Genomic DNA, 25,673 nt, shown 5'->3' on the forward strand with positions numbered 1-25,673 from the left:
ACAGGGAGGGTGAATGCCCAAAAAAACCTAAGAGGTAAAAATCTCTGGGGAATGGGAAAATGTGAGGAAGAGGATGAAGCCTCTATTTTGTTGTTGTAAGCCTTAACTGTTTTATTTTCAAATATGGTCATGTGTTTTTAACAGATAAAAATAAAACGTAAAGCACCTGTCACATTATCTGTCATAAAGTATGCCCTCAATAAAGAGTAGATATTTATCTAATCTCCCCTACCTCCCCAACCAATGCTGCCCCATTTCTTGCATTCAGAATGTAATTGATTCAATCCTTTCCCTAAGAGTCTGTCCTCACCCTAACAAAGTATGACAGGAAAATAAAATCCCAGTTTCAATGGATACTTTTATTTATTTCATAGTTCACCAACTTTGCCTCCCTACCTACCTATAATTGGAATTTCATCTTATTTCCATGCTGAGAAGCGAAACAATGACAAAGCTAGTTAGAATAAGCTACTTGAAAAAGAGAAGCTAACACAGCTCATTTTCTTTTAACAGGCAAAATATAAATATATGCACTCTAGAATGCATAATGGCTTAGTTGCTAGGAAATTCAAAGGGGATCTTGAAGAATGTAGGCAAATCCATGGTGCAGTAAAGAGGAGCTGAGATGCTGTGCAACTGCTTAAGGGTTCCTGGTGTTGCACCTCTTGGCCACTAGCTGAATCTTGACATGGGGGAAGATTTTAGCTAATGCCAAGCAGAGATACGGCAAGGACTAAGTTGACTTAGGGGCTGGGCACAGGAACCAAAAGGCAGGAAAGTACTAAACACTGCTGAGAGCATCCACCCCAGGAAGGACTTTACCTGTTTTTGAGAAAGCACACATACACAGACAGCATTACTACAAGACCCACTAAGCCAGATACACCTATCTTCCCAGTAACATGTCCCAATAACATGTCTACTCTTCCTTTGAACACATGACCAAGATCTGGGTAACTTTCACATTCTGGGTCCCAGGTCTATTAGAGTGTCACCCCTCTGGAGTAAGTCTTCCTCTCTGCCCCTCCCCACCCAAAATGGATGCCAGGAGTGTTATTTGAAGTTCCTCCATTTGTACTGCCCAGGTAATAATGAACACCAATGATAATACCACATACTATCTCCACTCTATTCTACCCACCTGTCACTGCATAATCCCCGGCCTTCCCCCCAGCAAGTCAAATAGGGAAGAATCTCACCTTCCAGGAGCTCTAAACTGGCACCACCCCCAGTGCTCACATGGCTGACTTTATCCTCTGTGTTCCATTTGGCACAGCAAGTAGCAGTGTCTCCACCACCTGTTGAATGAAAGCCAAGTTAAAAAGAGAGAAAGGCAACAAAAAGGACTGGCACCAAACTGTAAGGCAATATGCTCTTAAGCCCAAAAGGTAGATGATGAACCCCCAATTCCCTCTCATTAAGAGGGTCCGGTCCTCCAAGAAATGTACACTGGTTCAGCTCTCAAGACTCAACCAGCACCAAGAAACCTAGTAAAAGTTCATCATTTCCCTTCAACTTTCCTCTGATCAGAATTCTACCAGACTACCCTGGCATTAACTTTGTAAAGCACCCTTTACCTATGATGGTGATGCAGCCCCTGGCAGTGGCTTTTACCACCTCATCCATGAGAGCTTTAGTTCCTTGGGCAAAAGCATCCCATTCAAATACGCCCACGGGTCCATTCCACACGATCTGCTTAGCCCGAGCAACTGCCTCAGCGTAGTTCTTGCTGCTCTCAGGACCACAGTCCAAGCCCTAAGGGGAGGAGTTAAAATAGAAGATGACCTACCAAGAAAGTTGCTCTGAAAGTAATGAACACCACCTTCACCAAGAGCTGAACTCAAGGCTGAACACCAGCTTCTTGTAGAACCAAAAGACACCCTTCATTCTTAAGAAGTATAAACCTGCTCATATCCTTTATGGAATATCAAATGGAAGGGAAAACCAGGTTATTTGATAAAAACATTCTTAACCACACTATGACTGTGAAGAACTGAATCAGTAGTTTTCAACAGGGGTCATTTCTATCCCTCCCCAGAGGTCCTGTAGCAGTATCTGGGGATATTTTGGTTGTCCCAACTTGGGAGGGAGATAGTTCTGACATCTAGGAGGCTGAAGTCAGGGATGCCGCTCAACACCCTGTGATGTGCAGGACAACACCCCCCAGCAAAACTACCTGAGATGCCAACAATGCCAAGGTTGAGACAATGATCTATATTCAGTGGTTCTCAAATTTTGGCATGTACTGGAATCACCAAGAGGAATTGTTCTAGCAAAAAAATTCCTGGGCCCAACCTCTAGAGCTCCTGATACATTAAGTCTGGGATAGGGCCAAGAAACTTCCATCTTTTGATGCTATTGTTCTTAGAACCACACTCTTGAGAAACACTGAATAATACCCACAAGTAAGCAAACTAGTATGTCAACATGATACAGCTTTATACAGCTATTACAATGGTAATACGTGGCGAACACTACAATGAAATATTTAGTCTTTAATATACACATAACATACATTTTTTTCCTGTTTATAATCAGTACACTTCTGCTACCCTTAATGTTTTTATGTAAGAGTTCTTATACGGTTTTTAGGTAACAACGTAATCCAGAACAGCCCAGATCATGAAAGTATTTAGCACCAAGCCCAGCACATAGTTAAGTCTTAACAACAAATACTAAATAAATTTAGAAACAAAACATAGTTTTGCCCCCTTATTACTGATGAAGACAGCAGCAATCATGCTTTTCCCCCCATGGATTCTCTCCTGAGGAGGGCCTCGCTGCTGCATTTGGAGCCCTTTCTGACAGGGATCTCCTGTAGAGATTCTTTTAAAATGCTGGCTGGTTGAATGAATGAATGAAGGAAGGAAGGAAAAAAGGAAGGAGGAAAGAAAGAACGAAAGAAAGAAATTAAAATGCTTTTGTTCACTCCTACCACCACCCACCCTATTGACTCACCATCCAGCCAGCAGGTATGCCAGAGGCCACAGTGGCTTGGCCAGTCTTGGCATTCTCATCAAACTTTTCAGCAGTGACAAAGTCAACAGGCAAGGTAATTTTTACACCATTCTTCTCAGCTTTGGACATCAGGTCTTTGACTATCTTGGCTCCCTCTTCATCAAACAGAGAAGTGCCAATCTATACACAGGAGCCAAAATAAAGATCAGCCTCTATACTAAGAACATGATTAACTCACAAAGCAGACAGGAGCAACAATGCAGTGTAAAGGAACAATTCCAAGACAAAAGGCAACTTTCAAAAAAAAAAAATAAATGGGAGTTTCGAGGGCTCATGTCAGAAGCTGGTTTTCTTTTTAAATTTATGTAACCTGCTACTTCTGATGGAGAACCACTTCATATCTACTTGGCACTGGTATCCTACCTCCATGTTGTTGAGCACTTTTAGGAAGGTAAAAGCCATTCCACCACCAATAATCATCTCATTGACTTTGTCCAGCATATTACTGATCAGCTGGATCTTGTCTGCAACTTTAGCTCTAGAAGAGAAAGCAAGAATCATCAACAAAAGAATAAATGGTGGACTAAGGAAGTGATATTATATAGTGTCTGAGTTTTTACATCAAGGCACAGAGAAATGTCCCACAAGTGACAAAAGTACTGGCTAACTACTCTGGAAAACAGTATGAAAGCTCCTGTAGAAGTTAAAAATATGACTACTCTATGATCCAGCAATTGTACTAGATATTTACCCAAAATACACAAAAATACTAATTCAAAGGGATACACATGCCCCAATGTTTAACAGCACTGTCAATAATAACCAAGTTATGAAAAGGTCCAAATGTCTATCGACTGATGAATGGATCAAGAATCTGTGGTGTACACACACACACAGCAGACTATTACTCAGTCATAGAAAGAAACCTTGCCACTGCTCAACAATATGGATGGAGCTAGAATGTTATTATGCTAAGTGAAGTCAAGTCAGTCAGAGAAAGACAAATACCGTATGATTTCACTTGTATGTGGAATTTAAAAAACAAAACAGATGAACACACGGGGTAAAAAAAGAGAGGCAAACCATAAAACAGACTCAGACTGAGGGTTGGTGGGTATGGGGATGGGTTAAATGGATAATGGGTAAGGAGGGGGGCACTTGTTATCATGAGAACTGGCTGTGCACGTAAGTGATGGATCACTAAGTCACCTAAAACCAATATTACACTGTATGTTAACTAACTGGATTTAAAAAAAAAAAAACTGTAAACAAAAAAAGTACTGGCTAACGCCCTATGTTTCTTCAACCCAAAAGTCCAATCTGTTTCTAAGAAAACCCCTTAATAGTGTGGTTCTAGACCAAAAGAACTGAGAATACCTACTACTATCTATAGAAACCATGATACCCAAATACATCTCTACTTTGCCCCTTCTCCCCACAAAAACCAGAGTCAAGACAGCTAGTTGTACCTGAGCAAGACTATTAATTATGGGATTCCCCGAACCCACTCAAAACTGTCCCAGGCCAGGGCACGTGGGTGGCATAGTCAGTTAAGTATCTGACACTTGGTTTCAGCTCCAGTCATGATCTCAGGGTCATGAGATCGAGCCCAGAGTCAGGCTCTGTGCTCAACACAGAGTCTGCTTCAAATTCTCTCTCCCTCTGTCCCTCCTGCTTGTGCATGCACTCGCATGCTCTCTCTAAAATATATCAATGTTTAAAAAATGTGGGATGGGACGCCCAGGTGGCTCAGTGTGTTTAAAGCCTCTGCCTTCGGCTCAGGTCATGATCCCAGAGTCCTAGGATCGAGCCCCACATCGGGCTCTCTGCTCAGCAGGGAGTCGGCTTCCCCTCTCTGCTCGCCTCTCTGCCTACTTGTGATCTCTGTCAAATAAATAAAAATCTTTTTTTTTTAATTTTTTTTAAAATGTGGGATGGATACTCTACACCTCACATGCCCTGATTCTTCAACAAATCATGTAAAGAAAATAGTAAGAAAAAGGGACTATTACAGAACAGAAAATGCCTAACAACCAAATACAACACATGAACTTCATATGGATCCTTACTCCATGAAGCCAATTATAAAATGACATTTCTGAGATGACAAAGAACTTCTGAATACAGACTAGATATTAGATGACAAACGAAGCTGTTAAAATATGTTAGCTATAACGTGGTGGTTATTTAAAAGAAATCTCTTTATCAGTTATGAGATACATACAGTACTACTAAGTGAAATTATGTCTAAGACTTGCTTAAAAGCACTCCTGATAAAAAATGTGATTGTGAAGCAGTGTACTAGGTGTCTGGGGGCTTATTATACTGTTCTCTCAACTTCTGTATATGGTTCAATGTTTCCACAATAATGTTTTCTTTAATAAAATGTTAAAATTTGCCCCAAAACTGTTACTGGTCTAAGACTACACTGGAAGAAAGCTGGCAAAAACAAGAACACCACACCAAAAAAAAACCCCTCCACATCAACTTCCCACAAACAGTTATTTCCAGCTAAGCCTTAAATCTGATGGTTACCACTAGGTGGTACTCACATATTCCAGATCTACAGAAGGATGTAAAGCAAAAGCAGCTCGAATCCTTATCTCCAGAGATGAGGATGAGAGTCTGACCTTTGTAACACAGTGCACAAGAGGGGCAATGCTTCTAGAATGCAGAAAACAACCTATACCCACCTGAATTATTTTTAGGACCCTGATACTGGGCTCATGAATCCTGAAGAACTATGCTACCTGAAACTGACATCCAACTCCAGAGTAAGCTTTCATAGGAAAATGCTGAGTGTGTTCAATCACATGGGGAAAAACAAACATGCTTATAGAAGGGCCAGTAGCATTCAGCCATAAAGAGGGTGCTACCTCGATATCCAAGTGATAGCAAGTCCTCTTATTCAAGCAGCACTAGGTCCCCAACCCCACTCTAAAATTTCTCTTCCTAGACTCTTAACCTGCAATTCTGAAATTTCTATTCTAACTAAGCCACTGGAATATCATTCTCCACGTGGTACCTTTCTCCACAGGAAAAACTGTAAAAAGGTATATTATCTGGAGAAATTAGTTCTAAATGATAAATTAAATACATACATATGAAAAGATGTTCGTAGTTATTCTTGCCAGACTGTATAAACATGGAAGACTCAAGTGCTTCAGAAATTGTTAGATGAGCACCTATGGTCAATCTTTCCCATTCTTCCCTCCAAAACCACTTGCTGTCCTTCTTGGCCCTGCTTTGTCCTAGGAGTCTGACCTGCATGAAGGCACATCACTTGCCCTCGGGCTTCCAGTTGGGTTGTAGGCAACTGGGAGGGGGCGAGGTAGGGGGAACATCAATAGAAGACTGAAGGGAGATCAGAGTATTTCTTCCCCTGGCTCCCTCCTTGCCAGATGCCTCCCTGTCTATCCCTATATTCCCTGAACAAGGCTACAGTTTCTCTCAGAGGGCCCTGGATTTTGGTAACCATTCCTTCCCTTTTGTCCCTTCAGGCCTAGGGAAGGTGAGAGCTGTTGCTGGCCCCACACTACTAAGCTGTACTTTCTGGGTGTCCCTGAACCCTACCCACACATTTGTACATAGTCTCTTTATTAAACTCTCCTTATTTACCCCATCCGATTATGCTTTCGGACCATAATAAGCCACGCAAGTCATGGCCTACTACCAGGCAAACATGCTATTTAAAGCATGATCTTGAAGAGTTCTTCATACCCGCCCAGGATGGCCAGGAAGGGTCGCTCTGGGCATTCCAAAGCCTTGGCAAAGTAGTTCAGCTCCTTCTTCATTAAGAAACCTCCAGCCTTCTGTGGCAGACTGACTCCCACCATGGAGCTAGAAAAGACCAGAGACACTGCAATTTTGGTCAATCCTTAACAATTCTCCCAATTCTAGAGTCCATCTCCTTATCGCTGAAATACCTTCACTTCTGAGATTCCAGGAGACCATGGTTTTCATCCCTAAATTCCAACAAAAATATGGAGGTACAAAACAAGGTTTTTGACTAACAGGGCACAGCCTAGAGGAACAAGTAAAAAGCAACAAACTTGAGTAGGATTGGAGAAACACAACTCAAGTCTTCAAGTCAAGGGTTTAACCATAATAAACAATCAGCCAGTTAGCTAATGGCCAAAGACTCCTCACTTTGCTTCCAGCGTAAGATTCTGACCTTACAATGTTAACAAAGGGAGGGCTCTACCTGAAATTTCCTAAGAGCAACCTCTTCCTGAAGCTCAACAAAAAGATTCACAATTCTTCACATTTTTCCCTTTTATTTCCTCAATAAGGACCAAGAATATTCACAGGAACCACAGTCTTAACTGGCAGCTCCAATTAGAGATAGAAGCTCAAAGTATGATGTTCTGAGAGCTTGGGCTGCTTGAGTAAACAGAGGATACTCCTCCTAGCTCAATGTCAAAAAAGACTCTTAGTACCTGTGAGCTCGGTGAGCAGTGCCAAAAGCATCATTGACATAGACATCTCCTAGCTTGGAAAGGGAAGCTCGGAAGGCTTCTACTTTGGCTGGCTCAGCTTTAACCTGCAGGGAAAAAAAAAGAAAGAAAACCAACACAGAAAATGTTGATGGCTCCAAGAAGACAACTGTAAAGGCATTTCATACCAAGAGTCCTCCTGAGTATCTCTAAGACCCAGAGTCAGTGCGACAGCAATTTGTACAACTAGAAACAGAATCTATTTCCTCTTCCAAATATTCTAGGTCTTTTGGTCCCTTCTACATTCTGCTCTCCTTCATCCTGCCTCAAATTGCAAAGAAGATTCCTAACCATGGCTTAACCTCTAATCACACAAAGCTAATCACAACCCACTGACCTCTCCCCAAGTCCTAAGATTATCTTTTCTTTTCCTTAGCTTGCTTGCCTCATAGCCTCATTTCAACATATTCTCCTTGCAAAAGTTAGGATTATACTTGACCCAAGCTTCTAGCTACCAAGGCCTTTCTCCAAAGGGAAAGTGGCCCTCACACACATTCTTCATGAGGCTGGAACAGAGAGGGCAGGTGGAAACATCGCAACAGAAAAGAACATATAGAGAGAGAGAGAGAGAGAAAGAGAGAGAGAGAGAAAAAAATATATATATAGAGAGAGAGATATATATATATATATATATATATATATATATATATATATATTATTCTATATATTCTATGTAACATTCCCTAGAAGTTAGGCATCTAAGAAAACAAGAAATACACTTCTCCAAAAAAAGAGAAACAAAGTAGTAGTAAAACACTATGGCTTTGAAATGTCTGCTCACTCTCCAGGATACCCCCCACCTAAAAGGGGACATAAAGCAGGATGGCAGGATGAACAAAAACCTCCAGAAAGAAACCAAGCAAAGATGCACGGGGGAACACATCACAGAAAAATATACAGGACAGAACTAATGTTCCTTTTAGTCACTGCCCACTCCCATCCTCCTACATTTCAAGGTGAAGGAGGTTGCCACAAATAACAGGGGTTTTCTTCTAATGACCTTAAGAATGACCTTCTAATGCTAAAACTAAAGACTGTAGAACCTACATAATCTTTCCAGAATGGAATAGTATCTGCCACTGGTGACTAAGATAATCTGTGTTAAGAAAATACTGCCCAAATGGCAGAACACCTGGGTTCTAGGCCCAACTCCAACACTAATTCACTGTGTAACCTTTGGCAAATAGATCTCTGTCCCTGAAATCTTCCCACCTATTAAAAAGGCATGATAACCCCTTAAAGAACTGTCAAAGGAAAAATGGGGCAAACAAGCTCTTCATGAAACAGGCACTACAGAAATTAATAACCAGAACCCACTTCTCAGTTTTGTTCTACCAATAACTAGAAGAAAGAAAATATTCCTAAAAGACCAATGTGGGCACACTGGAAAAAGGAAGTTATTTTATGTCCTTGCTTTTTTTTTTTTTAAATCTATTCTGAACTTATTACTGGCTCAAGAAATTCCAAGCACTAAATGGACACTAAATGTAAAGTTAACTAAAAATGTCACAGACTAGAACTGTTAGTTCATCACTTCCTGAATAGGTGGTTTTGTCTCAATCTGCTACCATTTCTAAGTCCTAGAGTCTGTGCAAGTGAGTTTCACTCTAACAGGCACCAAATTTGAGATCAGCACCTGACTCCTACCACTGTACCAAGATTATGCCAAAGGCAGGGTAAGGCAAGACCAGGGCCTAAGGTGCTAAGAAAAGAAACTGCTTGTAAGCAGGTACTCCATGACCTTAAGAAACACCAGAAGCACAACAGGAGACTGAGATACTAGCTTCAAAAAATCTTTCTTTTTTTTAAGATTTTATTTATTTATTTGACAGGCAGAGATCACAAGTAGGCAGAGAGCCAGGCAGAGAGAGAAAGGAGGAAGCAGGCTCCCCGCGGAGCAGAGAGCCCTATGTGGGGCTCAATCCCAAAACCCTGGGATCATGACCTGAGCTGAAGGCAGAGGCTTGAACCCACTGAGCCACCCAGGCGCCCCAGCTTCAAAGAATCTTATTCCCCAAGACACAAAACACCTAAGGGTAGAAAGTTCTAAAGGATGACTTCAGCTTCTCTTTTACCCATAGGCAAATCCTACATCATCCTCAAAGAGCCAGCTTTATCATTTAATATTTGAATTCTGGCTGTCACATCATAGTAATCTACTTTGTGGATTATCTATGGTTGCTCTTTAATTTTTGTTTTGGGTGGGTTTTTTCTGTGGTCCCTTTGGCATGACAACAGCATAGTTGAGCAATTCCAACAGAGACCATATGCAGTTGTGACTATACTGCCTACAAAGCCTAAGTATTTTACTGTTTGATCCTTTATAGAAGTAGTTTACTGATCTAATGGACTGAGCTATATATAAAGTCCAGCAACACCACTACTGCCTCTAACTTCAGTAAAATGACTGCCTTTTGGAAACTTAAATTTCTTTATAAAATGATGACAACATGTGCACTTCCTTATTTTAAAGGGAATTCAAAAAAATATTTTATACTTCATAAAAAATGTCTCAAATCCAAGGCAGTAGCATCATGACCATCATTTGCCCAACTACAATTTTCCCAGAGTCCCTTTCCACTTGACTTAGTACAAAGTACTTTTTCTGCTCACTTAATTCTTTTATAAGGAAATCCCAATTCTATTTCAATTTATGGTTTTAAGAGTGCCAAGCTCAACTATTAAATTAATCCCCCTTTTAAATAAGAATATTACTGTCCTTCTATAAAACACCATGGTCTGTTGCTTAGAAAAACTGTTCCAGCCTTGATGGAAAAAAAATCTGAAACTGGCTCTGCAGGAAGAACCCCTGGTACAGCATGGACACCCACCCCCAACAAGTGCCTATGAACATCTGCTATCTGCTCTCAGCACTTGGCAATCATAAGCTACCCTTCAACTAGGATTACCACACACTGTCAGGGAAAAAAAATCCTCATGTATCATAGGCCAAGTAGGGAACAAAGTAACAACTGCAAAAGCACATCCACTGAATACTCTTATACCCAAATGGTATTCACATATTTTTCAAAGGTATTACAAAGCATCTGAGCATGAGAAGGGCTTCTGGGATGCTAGCCAATATTCTATTCCTTGACCCAGGTGGTGGTTACATAGCAGGTGTGTGTGTACTCTGATAATTTATCAAGTCATGTATCTATAGATAGATAGATATAAATAAATAAATTTGTATAAATGCATAGCTTGAATATATATTCATATATACCCCTATATATTCATATTCATTTAAATATTTTCATGTATATTAAAATAACCCTTAATATATGAATAAAAGGTTATTTTAATTTATTCATATATGAATATTCATTATGTATGAATAACCTTTATATGAATAAACATAAACCTTATCTCATATATATGTACTTATGCTATACTTCAATAAAGAGATATCTAAGGAAAAAATAAACATGATCTACCTCTATTCTTCAATCTCTCAGGGACCCAGTCCCCCTCACCCCTAATAATGTCTGAAGTCACAGGCCCTACCTTATTCCCAGAAGCATCTTTTCCCTTCCCTTCTTCCTCCACATGAAAGCGAAGGTTCTCCAGCAGGATAACAGACCCAGCAGCTGGGTTAGCACAAGCTTTCTCCACTTCTTGGCCCACACAGTCCTTTAAGAACAAAACATCCCTGGGGAGAGCAGGAGATGGAGACAACTGAAAAGTCTGAAAGAACCAGTACATGCTTCACAGCATCTACTGTCAAGAGTCTACCAGCTCCAGAGTCTGGCACTTACTTGCCCAGCAGAGATTTAAGTTCTACAGCAACTGGCTCCAAAGAGTACTTCTCAGGCATGGGGACACCATCTGGCCGGCCAAGATGGCTCATAAGAACAACTGACTTAGCTCCATTGTCCAAGCAGAATTTGATGCTTGGGATGGCAGCCTTGATTCTGCAACAATAAAGAGACACGGGATAGATCAAGGTTACTCCTAGGAATTAGTGGGAATGGTTTTATTTATGGCCTCATGAACTATAAAGCCCCTTTTCTTTTCTAAATTCCCTCAGATTTACTGTTGGGAACTCAGTGATGGTCCTCAGGTTCAGGTTCAAAGGAAGAAGTCAGTTATGATGCCAACCCTCCACCAAGGATTATTCAATCTCATCACATTTTGCCACTTATGCAGAGATCTACCAGAGCAGGACTGAAGCTGCTATCTTTAGAAGGACTTGCTTGCAAGGTTGGCCCTTGGCCAGTGTCTGGGAACCCGGCTTCCAAGTCATCCCTCAAATCTGACATGTGCTGTTCTAATGGACACTGCTCCAAGACTGTAAGAAGTGATTTATACTGAAAACGTGCTTTCTTCTAATAGTCTAGAATTTTGTTGGTTCCAATGCAGAGGGTACCCACTGACCAGCTCCCAGTACAAATCTTAGAAGCCAAATCTCTAATAGCTTCACTGGGCGAAAATAGTGCATGCAACTTCTGCAGTTTCCACTGCTGAAAGGCGAGCACTGGAAGCCCATGCATAGATTTCTCCAGATTTTATGTGTCTTTTCCCCTTGCTGATCTTGTCATGTACCCTGTAATAATAAACTTTGGCAGTGATAACTCTATGCTACATCCTGTCATCCTGTCCTGTGAGTCCTTCTAGTGAATCACTAAGTTATAAAGGTGTCTTGGGGACCCCTCAAACATCCCTCTTATCTGATTGAGGAAGAAATCTAAAATTCCCCAATCCTGACACCATTAAAGGAAATACAGGAAAAAACTTAAAAATGTGTAGTAACTTTTCTCCACCCATTATAGATGCTAAGGCACATTTCCTGGTAGGAAAAAATACATTATATAGAACATGGTTTAAATAATGTCATATTATCTACACTACAGTTTAACTAAAAAATTATTAAACTTCCTTTAAACATGTCAAACTTTTGTCATAACCTTGATACTAACTTTCCACTTTTGCCAGTCTTTTTTTTGAAGATTTTTTAAAGATTTTATCCATTTGACAGAGATCACAAGCAGGCAGAGAAGCAGGCAAGAGTGAGGAAGAAGCAGGCAGAGAGTGAGGAAGAAGCAGGCTCCCCGCTGAGCAGAGAGCCCAACGTGGGGCTCGATCCCAGGACCCCGTGACCATGACCTGAGCCAAAGGCAGAGGCTTTAACCCACTGAGACACCCAGGTGCCCCAGTGAAGGGGATTTTAGATAGGGTGACCTGGGAAATCTCTGATAAGGTGACTGATAAAAACCAAGTTAGGTTTCTAAAATATCTTATGCTATTTGACATATATAAAAACTCACTAACACCAAATAAAGAAGAAACCTTCATTAGGCACAAAGTTTGCCCAAAGAAACAAATTATTCTTCAGGGATATCCCTTATCAGCAAGTTCTATTATTTTTAATGCTTCCTTCTGTTAACTCCATGGATTTCTGAAAATGAAAAAATGTACTCAGATCTGCTTCTCTGCTTTTAATTCATAAAACACCTTGATAGGCATATTTCCAATTTCTTCTGTGTGCTGCAGAAAATAATGAAAAAAGAGATGCCTTGTACAAAACACAGACCTTCCACTATACTGCAGCAGGGAAAATGCCAGTCTCTACCCTGGGACCAGTATCTGAAAATGTTCTGGGTCTAGACCTAGACCGTACAATAAGGCAGCCATTAGCTATGTGTGCCTCTTCAATACTAGGAATAATGACTAGTCCAGATGGTGATGTGCTTGGTGAAGATACATGCTGGATCTTGAAGACTTAACACCAAAAAATTTTTATGTCCCTTTAATTTTTTACTGAATAACTCCTGAATGATTATTTTGGACTTAACTGAATTAAATATAACGTATTACTTAAAATTAAGTTCACCCACTTCTTTTTACCTTTTTAATGTGGCAACTAGAAAATTCTGTATTATATGTGGCTTATATTCTATTTCTATTAGACAACACTGCTCTAGATCATTGGAAAGCACACCTTTCCAGCTCAAACCCCTCATCTGGAATTTAAAATTAAACCTTTTTTACAATCTAGTCAAAAGCAAGAGTGTACGATCACTTAAAATTTCTGCTTTTGATTTTGGAGTCAAGATATTTAGAATAGCCTAAACTGACTGAAAATACTACTTCTGAAATCTTTTCCCTTGTATCAGAATTCCCCAAAACTGATTTTACCTGAGCCATATGGAATGGAAAGGCTTGTAAAAATACATATAAGCTTTAAATTACTAATATTAAAAAATCCTCTTGCAGAGTTCTTCATTTTGCAAGGGAAGCAAATGCCAGCTCTGATATTCTTTAAAAATACGTAACCCCAAATTCTTCACATTTTCAAAAAATAGGGAGAGAAAATAAATCACTTAAAATGACTTTTTTCAATTTCTACATTCTCCTAAGAAAGCAGACCACATAGTGGGTTTGTGGAAGGCCAAGACTATATATGGCTTAAGCTACCACACAGTTCTACACTAAAAAAGGAAAACTATTTCATCCTACATACCCACAGGCACACACATCTTAAGCCAAACTCAAGTTTTAGCAGAGACCTTACCTCTGGTTGTTTGTTATCTGGTTGTTCTTCATAGGAACGTTGAAGTCCACTCTAAAAAAGAAGCAAAGTTTCAGATTTCCTCAAAGATTAGGAGAAGCATTTTTAGTGAACCAGTTAAATATGATGGGTGTTCAAAAACCACCTTAATAATCATCAGTGGTATTATAAGACACAGTGGTTAGCCATGGGAAGGCCGGTGGGAGGAGGAAGAGAGAGGACTGGACCAGAAGGTGCTTCTGGGGTTGTCTTGTATTCCTTGACCTGGGTGATTACACAAATGTGTTCATTCTGTGATAATTCTTTGAGCTTATGATCTGTGTCCTTTTAGGTATGTATCTTACACTTTATAAGAAAAATTTTTTAAAATAACAAACCTGACTTCACAGGAACTAGCCCTCAAAACCTGGAAAACCAGTTCCACCTAAAAAGAGTTTCATGTGGACCTAGTATGACAGTATGTAATTAATAATGGAGGCTGAATGGGTAAGGGGTAATTAAGGAACATTATCTTGATTGTGATTCCTTTGATATTATTTCTGGGTCCTAGTGAAGCTAACTAGTATCACTCAAAAGAAAAAAAAATAAAACATATCAACAGATTATCATTCTTTCTGGAGAAAGCCTGGGGCCTCATGACCAAAAAAAAAAGTACTCTTCAAGCAAAACACAGGCAATAAAAATAAGATAGCTTCTTTCATAAAACCTGAGAGGAGAGGGCGGAACATGTGATCCTGCCTACCTGAGAAACAAGCAATTTAGCAGAGAAGTGATCAGGATGGCACAAGCAAGTAATTTACTGCAGTCTCTCCTTTCTCACCTGACTTTTACCATTTTTTAAGAACCAATAATTTCCTTCCCCCTTCTGTACTCCTTGGAAGCCCAGCTTATTTCAATCTAACTGAAAACAATGTGTGATAGCTAGTTGATAGGGGGCTAAGAGCTGCCTGCCAAGATCCTGTTTAAATGCTTTCTTTCTCATCTGCAGAATGGGGTTAGTATCTACCTCAGGGTGTTACTGTGAGAATTAAATGAGTTAGCATGATCTGTAAAGGGCTTAAAAGAGTACCTGGTACACAATAAGTGCCATACAAATGGCAGCTATTGTATGTGTTAATGCTTCTCCAAAATGTAATTTGTGTTTTAAAAGGCATCAATCTGCCTTTGAAAACACAATCCACTGTTACAAAAAAAGCTAGCACAGTCACATGCTAAGGGGACTACGGGAAGATATGACCTAGTGGAGAAGACTGCTGCCAATGCTCGAGGCCTAGCCGACAGTTACAACATCCTTAGACCTATAAAGACGACCACCAATTTCGTATATTCCTACTCCAACCAACCTCATTGAAGAGATGCCTTTCTAAAGACGGGCTGAGGGAATAAGTCTATATTCAAACATTTTAATTAAGTCTTCAAAAATAAAAGCAGTATGCCTCTGAAGAAATACACTCTATTCAGTTTCAGGCTACCTGACTCTGATTCTAAGCATCTTCTCTAAATATCCCAAACAGGGCGCCTCGGTGGCTCGGTGGGTTAAGCCGCTGCCTTCGGCTCAGGTCATGATCTCAGGGTCCTGGGATCGAGTCCTGCATCAGGCTCTCTGCTCAGCGGGGAGCCTGCTTCCTCCTCTCTCTCTCTGCCTGCCTCTCTGCCTACTTGTGATCTCCCTCTGTCAAATAAATAAATAATCTTTTTAGAAAATAAATAAATAAATATCCCAAACAAAGCCCCTGCCAGCCTTCAAGTACATTCTGAAGAGAACAGAGTATTCCATTACTTGTTGTCATTTTCCCTCTTGCAGCCTCCCAGAAAGGCCCATGGTCAAAAGGGCGAATGGCGACAGGCTGAGCACAAGCCACCCTTTTCAGTAATCCCTACTCCCAAGCCCTTACAGGGAGGAAATTCTATGTGCAGAAATAGTCAAGAATCTGTGACAGCTATACAAGCTGATATAACACACCTTACTGAGGAGAACTGGACTTCTCTTTGCCTGTGCTTTACCTCCCTTCATGACCTCCTAGACTCTCAACAACAGCTCTGTTTTTAGCTTCTCCTTCCTGAGGACTCTGCCACAGAAACTGCCCTTGCTTACACATTCTACTTCTTATATTCTATATAAAATCTGTACCCCTTCCTTTTCCACTTCCCTGAAACACTGGTGAGCCTTAGCTTCAGGCATGAACTCAGATTTCACTACACAGCTATCAGAATGGCTGAAATAAAAAAATAATGGCAACACCAAATGCTGGTCAAGATGCAGGAAAACTGATCACTCATGTAAAATAGCATGCCTGATTTGGAAACCAGTCTGGGAATTCAGCATATGATCCAGTGATTTCACTCCTAGGCATTAATCCAAGAGAAATGACAGCATTTGTCCATATCAAGACCTGTCCATGAATATTCAATGTGCACAACAGCTTTGTTAATAGCCCCAAACTAGAAACAAACTGGATGTCCATCACAGGGTGAATGGCTAAACAAACTGTGCAACATTCATATCATGAAGTACTACTCAGCAATATAGAGAAGCGACAACTTGCATAAATCTAGAGGGCATTAAACTGAGTGGGGAAAAAAAAGCCAATCCCTAAAGGTTATATACTGTGATACCACTTATGTAACATTTTTGCAATGACAGAACTTTAGGGGCAGGAAACAGATCAGTAGTTACCAGGGGTTGGAATGGAGTTGAGGGCAGGGGAATAACTCTGTAGAGGCAGAAAGAGGAAGGTCTTGGTGATTCTCAAACGAAAAGAAAAGTTTTGTAACTTGTGGTAGAAATTACACCGATCTATACATATGATAAAACAGCACAGAACTATACACTTTGTCCCAATGTCAACTTCCTACTTCTGATATTGTACTCTAATTTTGTAAGATGTATCCACTGGAGGAAACTGAGGGAACAAAGACTTCTCTGTACTATCTCTGCAACCTCCTTAATTTTGTAAGATGTATCCTCTGGGGGAAACTGAGTGAACAAACTTCTCTGTACTAACTTTGCAACCTCCTGTGAATCTGTAATTATCTTAAAACAAATTGTTAAAAACGCTGATTTAGTCAAGTCTCTGTCACCTGAAATCTCAGGGGTCCAGGCCCACTCCCATTAAAAGCTCTCAAAAGTACCATGCCCACCCTTGGGTCACTGCCCCCAACTGGAAGACTGGGGTATTATGGGTGTCTTAAGGACTTCTCAGCTCAGTTTTTCCTCTCCATTTCTTTTTCCACTGCATCAAGAGCTGCTGCTTAACAAGTTAGAACAGGTTAGAGAAAAGCAGTGAGGTTTAAAACAGAAGACTGGTGGAGGAAGCAAGCAAAAAGGGAAGTGCTTCACCAGTCACCAAAGGAGTTAAGACTGGCAATCCGTGCTGGGAAGAAAGGAAATGACATTGCAAAAATAAGCCGGAAGTTATACTGAAAAGGCGGTAAAGTCAGCTGGAATCCAAAAAAAAAAAAAAAAAATGGAGGTGGAACCTGGTAATTACCCAGTCAGAGGTTTCTGACTAAAGTTCCCTCAACAAATCAATCTGTTTCCCCCTGGCAACTGAAAGCAGGATCCTTAAGACTTGGCTAACACCAACATCAGAGACATCAGAGTTCTCTTTTGCAGGACGAAAAGGAACCAAATGAAGTAGCCATTACTCAGGAGACCCCATTTCTGAAACACTGCCAGCAACCACCACACAAAGGCACTGAAACAAAAAGAAATTTGTGCTGACAAGGTATAGCTGCCTAGGCTCTTCCAAAAAAATCCCACAAAATTTGACTCTGTTCAAAAGAGATACATTAACAATCAGAGAAAAAGTAACTCCCTGTCCCCAGGCAAAATAAACAGAATTTATCCAGATTTCAGGGGAAAAAATATTGATTGCAACCTTCAGCAGACGAAAAGTCTTTTTGAGTATTTAGAGGACCTGGCTGGAAGTCAAAGGGACCCAAATTCTAGTCCTAGCTCTGCCACCAATTCACTAGTCTGGTGACCCTGGACAGGTAATTTTCCAACAGCAAGAGAGAACTGGCCAATCATTTCAGGTCTCAAGGTTAATCTGTGTTAAATGAAACTTTGAGCCCTTGGACAGCAAGGTATTTCATATTAAGTACAGAGGGAGAAAAGATAAGTACCACCTCAAGTCCCACTCCCAGCCAGCCTAGTTAATCCCTCAAACCAGTTCCCCTGAGAAGATAAAGCCCAAGACTGCAACTGCAGGAAGGTGACCAGCGTGATGCCCCACTTCTGGCCTTTCAGCAGGTGTATCTGGACAGGTCAGCATTGAGCGAAGTAAAGATAGGAGGAGATAATTTAAAAACCTAAAATCCAGTCACATGGCAATGTCCACCTGGCCTGTTTTTCACAGAATCTATCCCCTCTCTTAAGATCACCTGAGGGGTAGAAAAGGCCCTTTTCTAGTACTAGGATGGCTTTGATTACTACTACATCCAGATTGCATCTACTAGGTCATTTGGGAAAATGTAGACACTAAGTGTTTCTCAGGGCCATAAGCTACTGAGTTCTTCTATTTCCACAACAAGGCAGAGGCAGCGACATGCAAAACTAAAAGTGTCCCTGATAAAATCAGAGGAAAGGGTAGAACTGCATTAACTTTTACAGTGCCCACAGTTCTGAAATTCAGAGTGCTCTCCTATGTTTAAGCCTAGGGTGAAGGGAGATTCCCTACAACCTTGTGTGTCTGTTAATATCCAAAAGATGCCCTCACTTGAACCAGCCCAAATTGGCAAAGGGGCTGGATCACACCATTCACATGCCTGTCCATCTATCAACCACTTCCCAAAAAAGATAGGGCTGCACAAGGCTATCAATCAAGCCCTGCCACCCAGGAAACAAGCCACCCTTGGATCCTATCAAGGTTTATCAACAGTCGACCCATCAGTTACATACCCAACTGTCCTGCACTTTGCTCCTAGCTTGCAAATGTACCACACATTACAAAATGATAAATGTAAAAGCTCCATACACCACACTGCTAATTTTGGCATGTTAAGGGACAAGTCCCATGGTAAGTGACCAGGATCCACACGTGCAGAGTAAAAGACACCTAAGTGTAGCCCATCCTCACCTCCACTATCCTGCTTCTCTTGCTTTCTGTGAGGTGAGGCTGAGGAACAGCACGGAAAAGCACCCATGCCTTGACCTACCACGACACTAGCCAGTATGTCTCACCATTCTGATGTAAACCCCATGCCCTGTAGTCCAACGGTGCCGCGCACAGGCCTGTTACATAAGCTCTGCAGAGTATCCTTCACTGTGCCCCACTCCTCCTGTCATCCTCCATGTTTTAGGGGGTCCTACTCCTGAACATCTAAATCAACATCTTTTGGGGGAAACCTCCCTTTTGTGCAGGAACCTTAGAAATCTGTGCCTTTTCTCATCTCTCTAGGATGATCTAGGGCGGTGGGGGAAGGGAAACTAACCAAATGACCTTTCAAGGTCCCTTCTTTGGGGCCTAGGGATTTGAACGCTAAGCATTAGGCCTCACCTCGCCTGGTGGGAGCTGGAAGCGACAGAACTGCATTTCAGGAATAGGAAATAGGGCAAAACGGGTCTTTTGAGCCAGAACTGAGCCCTTCCTCGGTGGATCCACCAGCAAAGGGCAAAAACGGCTCCCCTTCCGGGTGAAGACAAGGAGGTCAGAAACCGTGAAATTGGGGCAAAGCCTCGGCCACAATGGTGGAAAGCCTCACTCTGCAGGCTCAGAACCCACGGGGCCGAGCGGACGAGTAAGAGCAACTTTGGGCAGGAGCGGAAGCAAGTTGGCTCGGGCCGAATAGACTGCGGCCAAGCCATTGAGAGAAGCACGAGCAAACGTGTAGAATTACCTCATGACGACCCGCTTCCCCTTCACGTCCAGCTTGTCCAGAGTCAGCTTGTTAGAAAGCGACATCCTGGCAATACAAGGACCACGAGGCTGAGAGCCGAAACAGTGGAGAAGAATGCGGCCGACTAGCGCTTCAGTTGCGTGCGGAATGCGGAAAGCTGCCCGGGCCACACCGCCCCGCCTACCGCTCCTCCCCTTCCCCCTCGCGCAGCGCCCGGCGGTTGCTATTGGACGCTGCCGCGACGCGCCAGCACTCTGCCATTGCCTCCGAGGCGCTGTCTGTCTGCGAGAACACTGGTGGGACGTGCGGTTTTCATTTGTCACGTCCAGCACGCAGCAAGCCGCCCCAGACCTTCGTGACTCGAGGGTGGGAGCAGGAGGCGGGGCCGCGGGGTGGGCAGGGGGCGGGGAAGGGCTCGGGGTGGCGCCTCCGGGCGGACAAGGAGAGCGCGAGAGGTCCCGGGCCTCCGCCCCGGTGCACGGAGCCGCTGCAGCGCGGAGCACAGCCACAATGGCCCGAAGAAAAGCACCGCCCCCCAACCCCAGGGATTTCTTGGAAACCCTGCCAGGATTAATGCAAAAGGCGCTTCCCTCTGGAAAACTAATTGGGTTTCCTGGCTCCCCAAAATGGAATTCTAAGCAAGGCTGCTAATAACTGAGACCTCTCAGAATCCGGGAAAGGCCCAGGTCCCCATCTCTTAAAATAAAAAGTGTTCTGTAATTGTTCTGGTTTTGACACAACGCTAATGACAAGGAGATAGCATTTTTCACATATAAACTAATAATGGTCACAAAACTCGGAGGTAAGTATTGCCTTCCTCACTTTGCAGATTAAGTAAATGATGGAGAAAGAGCTTTAGTGGGTTGCTTAGGGATTTAGACCTTGTAAGTGGTGGATTCAAACGCAGGCAGGGCAGATGAAGAGTCCATACATATTATACTGTAATACAGACAGGAAATGGGGACTCCCTGCCCCACACGTTTGCAGAGTTGGCTGGAACTGTAAACAGCGTAGGGGTTCCCTGGAAAAGAAAAACCAGATAGAGGCATGCCTACAGAACAGTCCTAGGAACCATAGGGAGTCCCTCGCGCTCAAACAAGAGGGCCCTTGGCCATGCTGAGGGTAGACATCAAACACGAGGATGCAGGAAGTTAAAGAGTTATCAAAGACACAGGTACAGGTGAATCATCTGGAGGTCTTGAAAAGGAAAAAAGCCACTCTTGTCTTTGGGGCCTGGGGTTTTTAATTGAGGGTGACTGCCTGGTGTATGTGTCCCCTCAGGCATCCAGTAACCGGTTAGAACAAAGACAAGGTGTTATTCCTTAGAGCAAGGGAGTCTTAGCTCTTTGTCTCTTGCCAAGAGCACATACTCTACATTACAAGGCATGTCTAAAGTCAGGTGGAGGTGCAGGCCCTAGGACTAAGCGAAACAGGAGAAGGAATAAAAGCAGATTTTGATGGAGTCCTTCAGTTTCCTTGTTTCAATAGCTTTTTTTTTTTAATTTTTTTCAATTTATTTATTTTCAGAAAAACAGTATTCATTATTTTTTCACCACACCCAGTGCTCCATGCAATCCGTGCCCTCTATAATACCCACCAACTGGTACCCCAACATCCCACCCCCCCCACCGCCACTTCAAACCCCTCAGATTGATTTTCAGAGTCCATAGTCTCTCATGATTCACCTCCCCTTCCAATTTACCCCAACTCCCTTCTCTCTAACACCCCTTGTCCTCCATGCTATTCGTTATGCTCCACAAATAAGTGAAACCATATGATAATTGACTCTCTCTGCTTGACTTATTTCACTCAGCATAATCTCTTCCAGTCCCGTCCATGTTGCTACAAAAGTTGGGTATTCATCCTTTCTGATGGAGGCATAATACTCCATAGTATATATGGACCACATCTTCCTTATCCATTCGTCCGTTGAAGGGCATCTTGGTTCTTTCCATAGTTTGGCAACCGTGGCCATTGCTGCTATAAACATTGGGGTACAGATGGCTCTTCTTTTCACGACATCTGTATCCTTGGGGTAAATACCCAGGAGTGCAATTGCAGGGTCATAGGGAAGCTCTATTTTTAATTTCTTGAGGAATCTCCACACTGTTCTCCAAAGAGGCTGCACCAACTTGCATTCCCACCAACAGTGTAAGAGGGTTCCCCTTTCTCCACATCCTCTCCAACACTTGTTGTTTCCTGTCTTGTTTTTTGGCCATTCTAACTGGTGTAAGGTGGTTTTCATTTGAATCTCCCTGAGGGCTAATGATGATGAACATTTTTTCATGTGTCTGATAGCCATTTGTATGTCTTGATGGGAGAAGTGTCTGTTCATATCTTCTTCCCATTTTTTGATATGTTTGCCTGTTTCATGTGTATTGAGTTTGAGGAGTTCATTATAGATCCTGGATATCAACCTTGTGTCTGTACTGTCATTTGCAAATATCTTCTCCCATTCCGTAGGTTGCCTCTCTATTTTTTTGACTGTTTCCTTTGCTGTGCAGAAACTTTTGATTTTGATGAAGTCCCAAAAGTTTATTTTTGCTTTTGTTTCCTTTGCATTTGGAGACGTATCTTGAAAGAAGTTGCTGTGGCTGATATCAAAGAGATTACTGTCTGTTTTCTCCTCTAGGATTCTGATGGATTCCTGTCTCATGTTGAGGTCTTTTAACCATTTTGAGTTTATCTTTCTGTACGGTGTAAGAGAATGGTCTAGTTTCATTCTTATACATACAGCTGTTCAGTTTTCCCAGCACCATTTATTGAAGAGACTGTTTCTTTCCCACTGTATATTTTTCCTGTTTTGTCGAAGATTAATTGACCCTAGAGTTGAGGGGCCATATCTGAGCTCTCTACTCTGTTCCACTGGTCGTCTATGTGTCTGTTTTTATGCCAGTACCATGCTGTCTTGGTGATCACAGCTTTGTAGTAAACCTTGAAATCAGGTAACGTGATGACCCCAGCTTTATTTTTGTTTTTCAACATTTCCTTAGCGATTCGGGGTCTCTTCTGATTCCATGCAAATTTTAGGATTATTTGCTCCAGCTCTTTGAAGAATACCGGTGGAATTTTGATCGGAATGGCATTAAAAGTATATATTGCTCTAGGCAGTATAGACATTTTAAAAATGTTCATTCTTCCGATCCAAGAGCATGTAATGGTCTTCCATCTATTTGTGTCTTCTTCAATTTCTTTTATGAGTGTTCTGTAGTTCCTTGAGTACAGATCCTTTACCTCTTTGGTTAGGTTTATTTCCAGGTATCTTATGGTTCTTGGTGCTATAGTAAATGGAATCGATTCTCTAATTTCCCTTTCTGTATTTTCATTGTTAGTGTATAAGAAAGCCACTGATTTCTGTACATTGACTTTGTATCCTGCCACGTTGCTGAATTGCTGTATGAGTTCTAGTAGTTTGGGGGTGGAGTCCTTTGGGTTTTCCATATAAAGAATCATGTCATCTGCGAAGAGAGAGAGTTTGACTTCTTCATTGCCAATTTGGATACCTTTTATTTCTCTTTGTTGTATGATTGCCATTGCTAGGACTTCTAATACTATGTTGAACAAGAGTGGTGAAAGTGGGCATCCTTGTCTTGTTCCTGATCTCAATGGGAAGGCTGCAAGCTTTTTCCCATTGAGGATGATATTTACTGTGGGTCTTTCATAGATAGATTAGATGAGGTTCAGGAATGTTCGCTCTATCCCTATACTTTGAAGCGCTTTAATCAGGAACGGATGCTGGATTTTGTCAAATGCTTTTTCTGCATCAATTGAGAGGGCCATGTGGTTCTTCTCTCTTCTCATATTAATTTGTTGTATCACATTGATTGATTTGCGAATGTTGAACCATCCTTGTAACCCAGGGATGAATCCCACCTGATCATGGTAGATAATCTTTTTAATGTGCTGTTGGATCCTGTTGGCTAGAATCTTGTTGAGAATTTTTGCATCCATATTCATCAGTGATATTGGTCTGAAATTCTCCTCTTTGGTAGGGTCTTTGCCTGGTTTGGGGATCAGGGTAATGCTGGCTTCATAGAAAGAGTCTGGAAGTTTTCCTTCTGCTTCAATTTTTTGAAACAGCTTCAGGAGAATAGGTGTTATTTCTTCTTTGAAGGTTTGGTAGAATTCCCCAGGGAATCCGTCAGGTCCTGGGCTCTTGTTTTTTGGGAGGTTTTTGATCACTGCTTCAATCTCGTTATTAGATATCAGTCTATTCAGGTTGTCAATTTCTTCCTGGTTCAATTTTGGTAGTTTATATTTTTCCAGGAATGCATCCATTTCATCTATGTTGCTAAGCTTATTGGCATATAACTGTTGATAATAACTTCTGATGATTGTTTCTACTTCCTTGGTGTTCGTTGTGATCTCTCCCTTTTCATTCATAATTTTATGAATTTGGGCTTTCTCTCTTTTCTTTTGGATTAGTGTGGCCAATGGTTTATCGATCGTATTGATTCTTTCAAAAAACCAGCTTCTAGTTTCATTGATACGTTCTACTGTATCTCTGGTTTCTACCTCATTGATCTCAGCTCTAATCTTGATGATTTCCCTTCTTATGTGTGGAGTTGGTTTGATTTGTTGTTGATTCTCCAGTTCTTTAAGGTGTAGAGACAGCTGGTGTATTCTGGATTTTTCAATTTTTTTGAGGGAGGCTTGGATGGCTATGTATTTTCTCCTTAGGACCGCCTTTGCTGTATCCCATCGGTTTTGGACCGAAGTGTCTTCATTCTCATTGGTTTCCATGAATTGTTTCAGTTCTTCTTTGATCTCCTGGTTGATCCAAGCATTCTTAAGCAAGATGGTCTTTAGCTTCCAGGTGTTTGAGTTCCTTCTGAACTTTTCCTTGTGATTGAGCTCCAGTTTCAAAGCATTGTGATCTGAGAATATGCAGGGAATAATCTCAGTCTTTTGGTATCGGTTGAGTCCTGATTTGTGACCCAGTATGTGGTCTATTCTGGAGAAGGTTCCGTGTGCACTTGAGAAGAATGAGTATTCTGTTGTTTTAGGGTGGAATGTTCTGTATATATCTATGAGGTCCATCTGGTCCAATGTGTCATTCAATGCTCTTGTTTCTTTATTGATTTTCTGCTTTGATGATCTAATTCTGAGAGAGGCTTTCAATAGCTTCCTTGCAAAGAAAAGTCATTTTAGGCGCTTGGCCATCTTGTGAAAGAACGTAAGAACAAACAGCTACTCTCAGCCAAGAGATAACCTAATCATATCCAGGACAGTAATACAATGGTAATACAATACAGAATCTCAATGCTGATTCAAAAGTAAAGATTGACCTTGACATACATTCTTTTTTTTTTTTATAGGCTGAAAAGGTTTTATTTTTGTATTATGTTCAGTTAGCCACTATATAGTACCTCATTGGTTTTTGATGTAGTGTTCATTCATTAGTTATGTATAACACCCAGTGCTCATCACAACACATGCCCTCCTTAATACCCATCACCCTGTTACCCACCCCCAAACCCCTCCCCTCTGAAATCCTCAGTTTGTTTCCCGGGGTCCATAGACACTCATGGTTCCTCTTCCTCTCTGATTTCCTCCCCTTCAGATTTCCCTCTCTTCCACTATTGTCCTCTGTGTTATTGCATATGTTCCACATATGAGTGAATAGAGCTACCCTACAACCCAACAATTGCACTACTAAGTATTTACCCCAAAGATACAGATGTAGTGAAAAGAAGGGGCACATGCACCCCAGTGTTCTTAGCAGCGATGTCTACAATAGTCAAACTGTAGAAGGAGCCAAGATGCCCTTCAACAGATGAGTGGATAGAGAAGATGTGGTACATACATACAGTGGAATGTTACTCAACCATCAGAAAGGATGAATACCCATCATTTGCATCAACATG

At 41.6% G+C, this 25,673-nt stretch overlaps 1 protein-coding gene across 1 annotated transcript; it reads right to left on the reverse strand.

Moving 5' to 3' along the window:
* Positions 1–338: 338 nt before the first annotated feature.
* On the reverse strand, positions 339–19,992 carry PGK1 (phosphoglycerate kinase 1). The gene is made up of 11 exons (XM_004777101.3): positions 19,807–19,992; positions 13,969–14,019; positions 11,213–11,368; positions 10,962–11,106; positions 7,398–7,501; positions 6,679–6,798; positions 3,382–3,496; positions 2,959–3,138; positions 1,578–1,755; positions 1,200–1,298; positions 339–822 (listed from the first exon to the last, which is right to left on the reverse strand). The coding sequence occupies exons 1-11, from the start codon at positions 19,869–19,871 to the stop codon at positions 782–784; spliced, it is 1,254 nt and encodes a 417-aa protein (XP_004777158.1). The 5' UTR covers positions 19,872–19,992; the 3' UTR covers positions 339–781.
* Positions 19,993–25,673: the final 5,681 nt, after the last annotated feature.

This window comes from Mustela putorius, unplaced genomic scaffold (assembly GCF_011764305.1).
Source record: "Mustela putorius furo isolate JIRA1106 unplaced genomic scaffold, ASM1176430v1.1 tig00003862_pilon_pilon_pilon, whole genome shotgun sequence".
Lineage (NCBI taxonomy): Eukaryota > Metazoa > Chordata > Mammalia > Carnivora > Mustelidae > Mustela > Mustela putorius.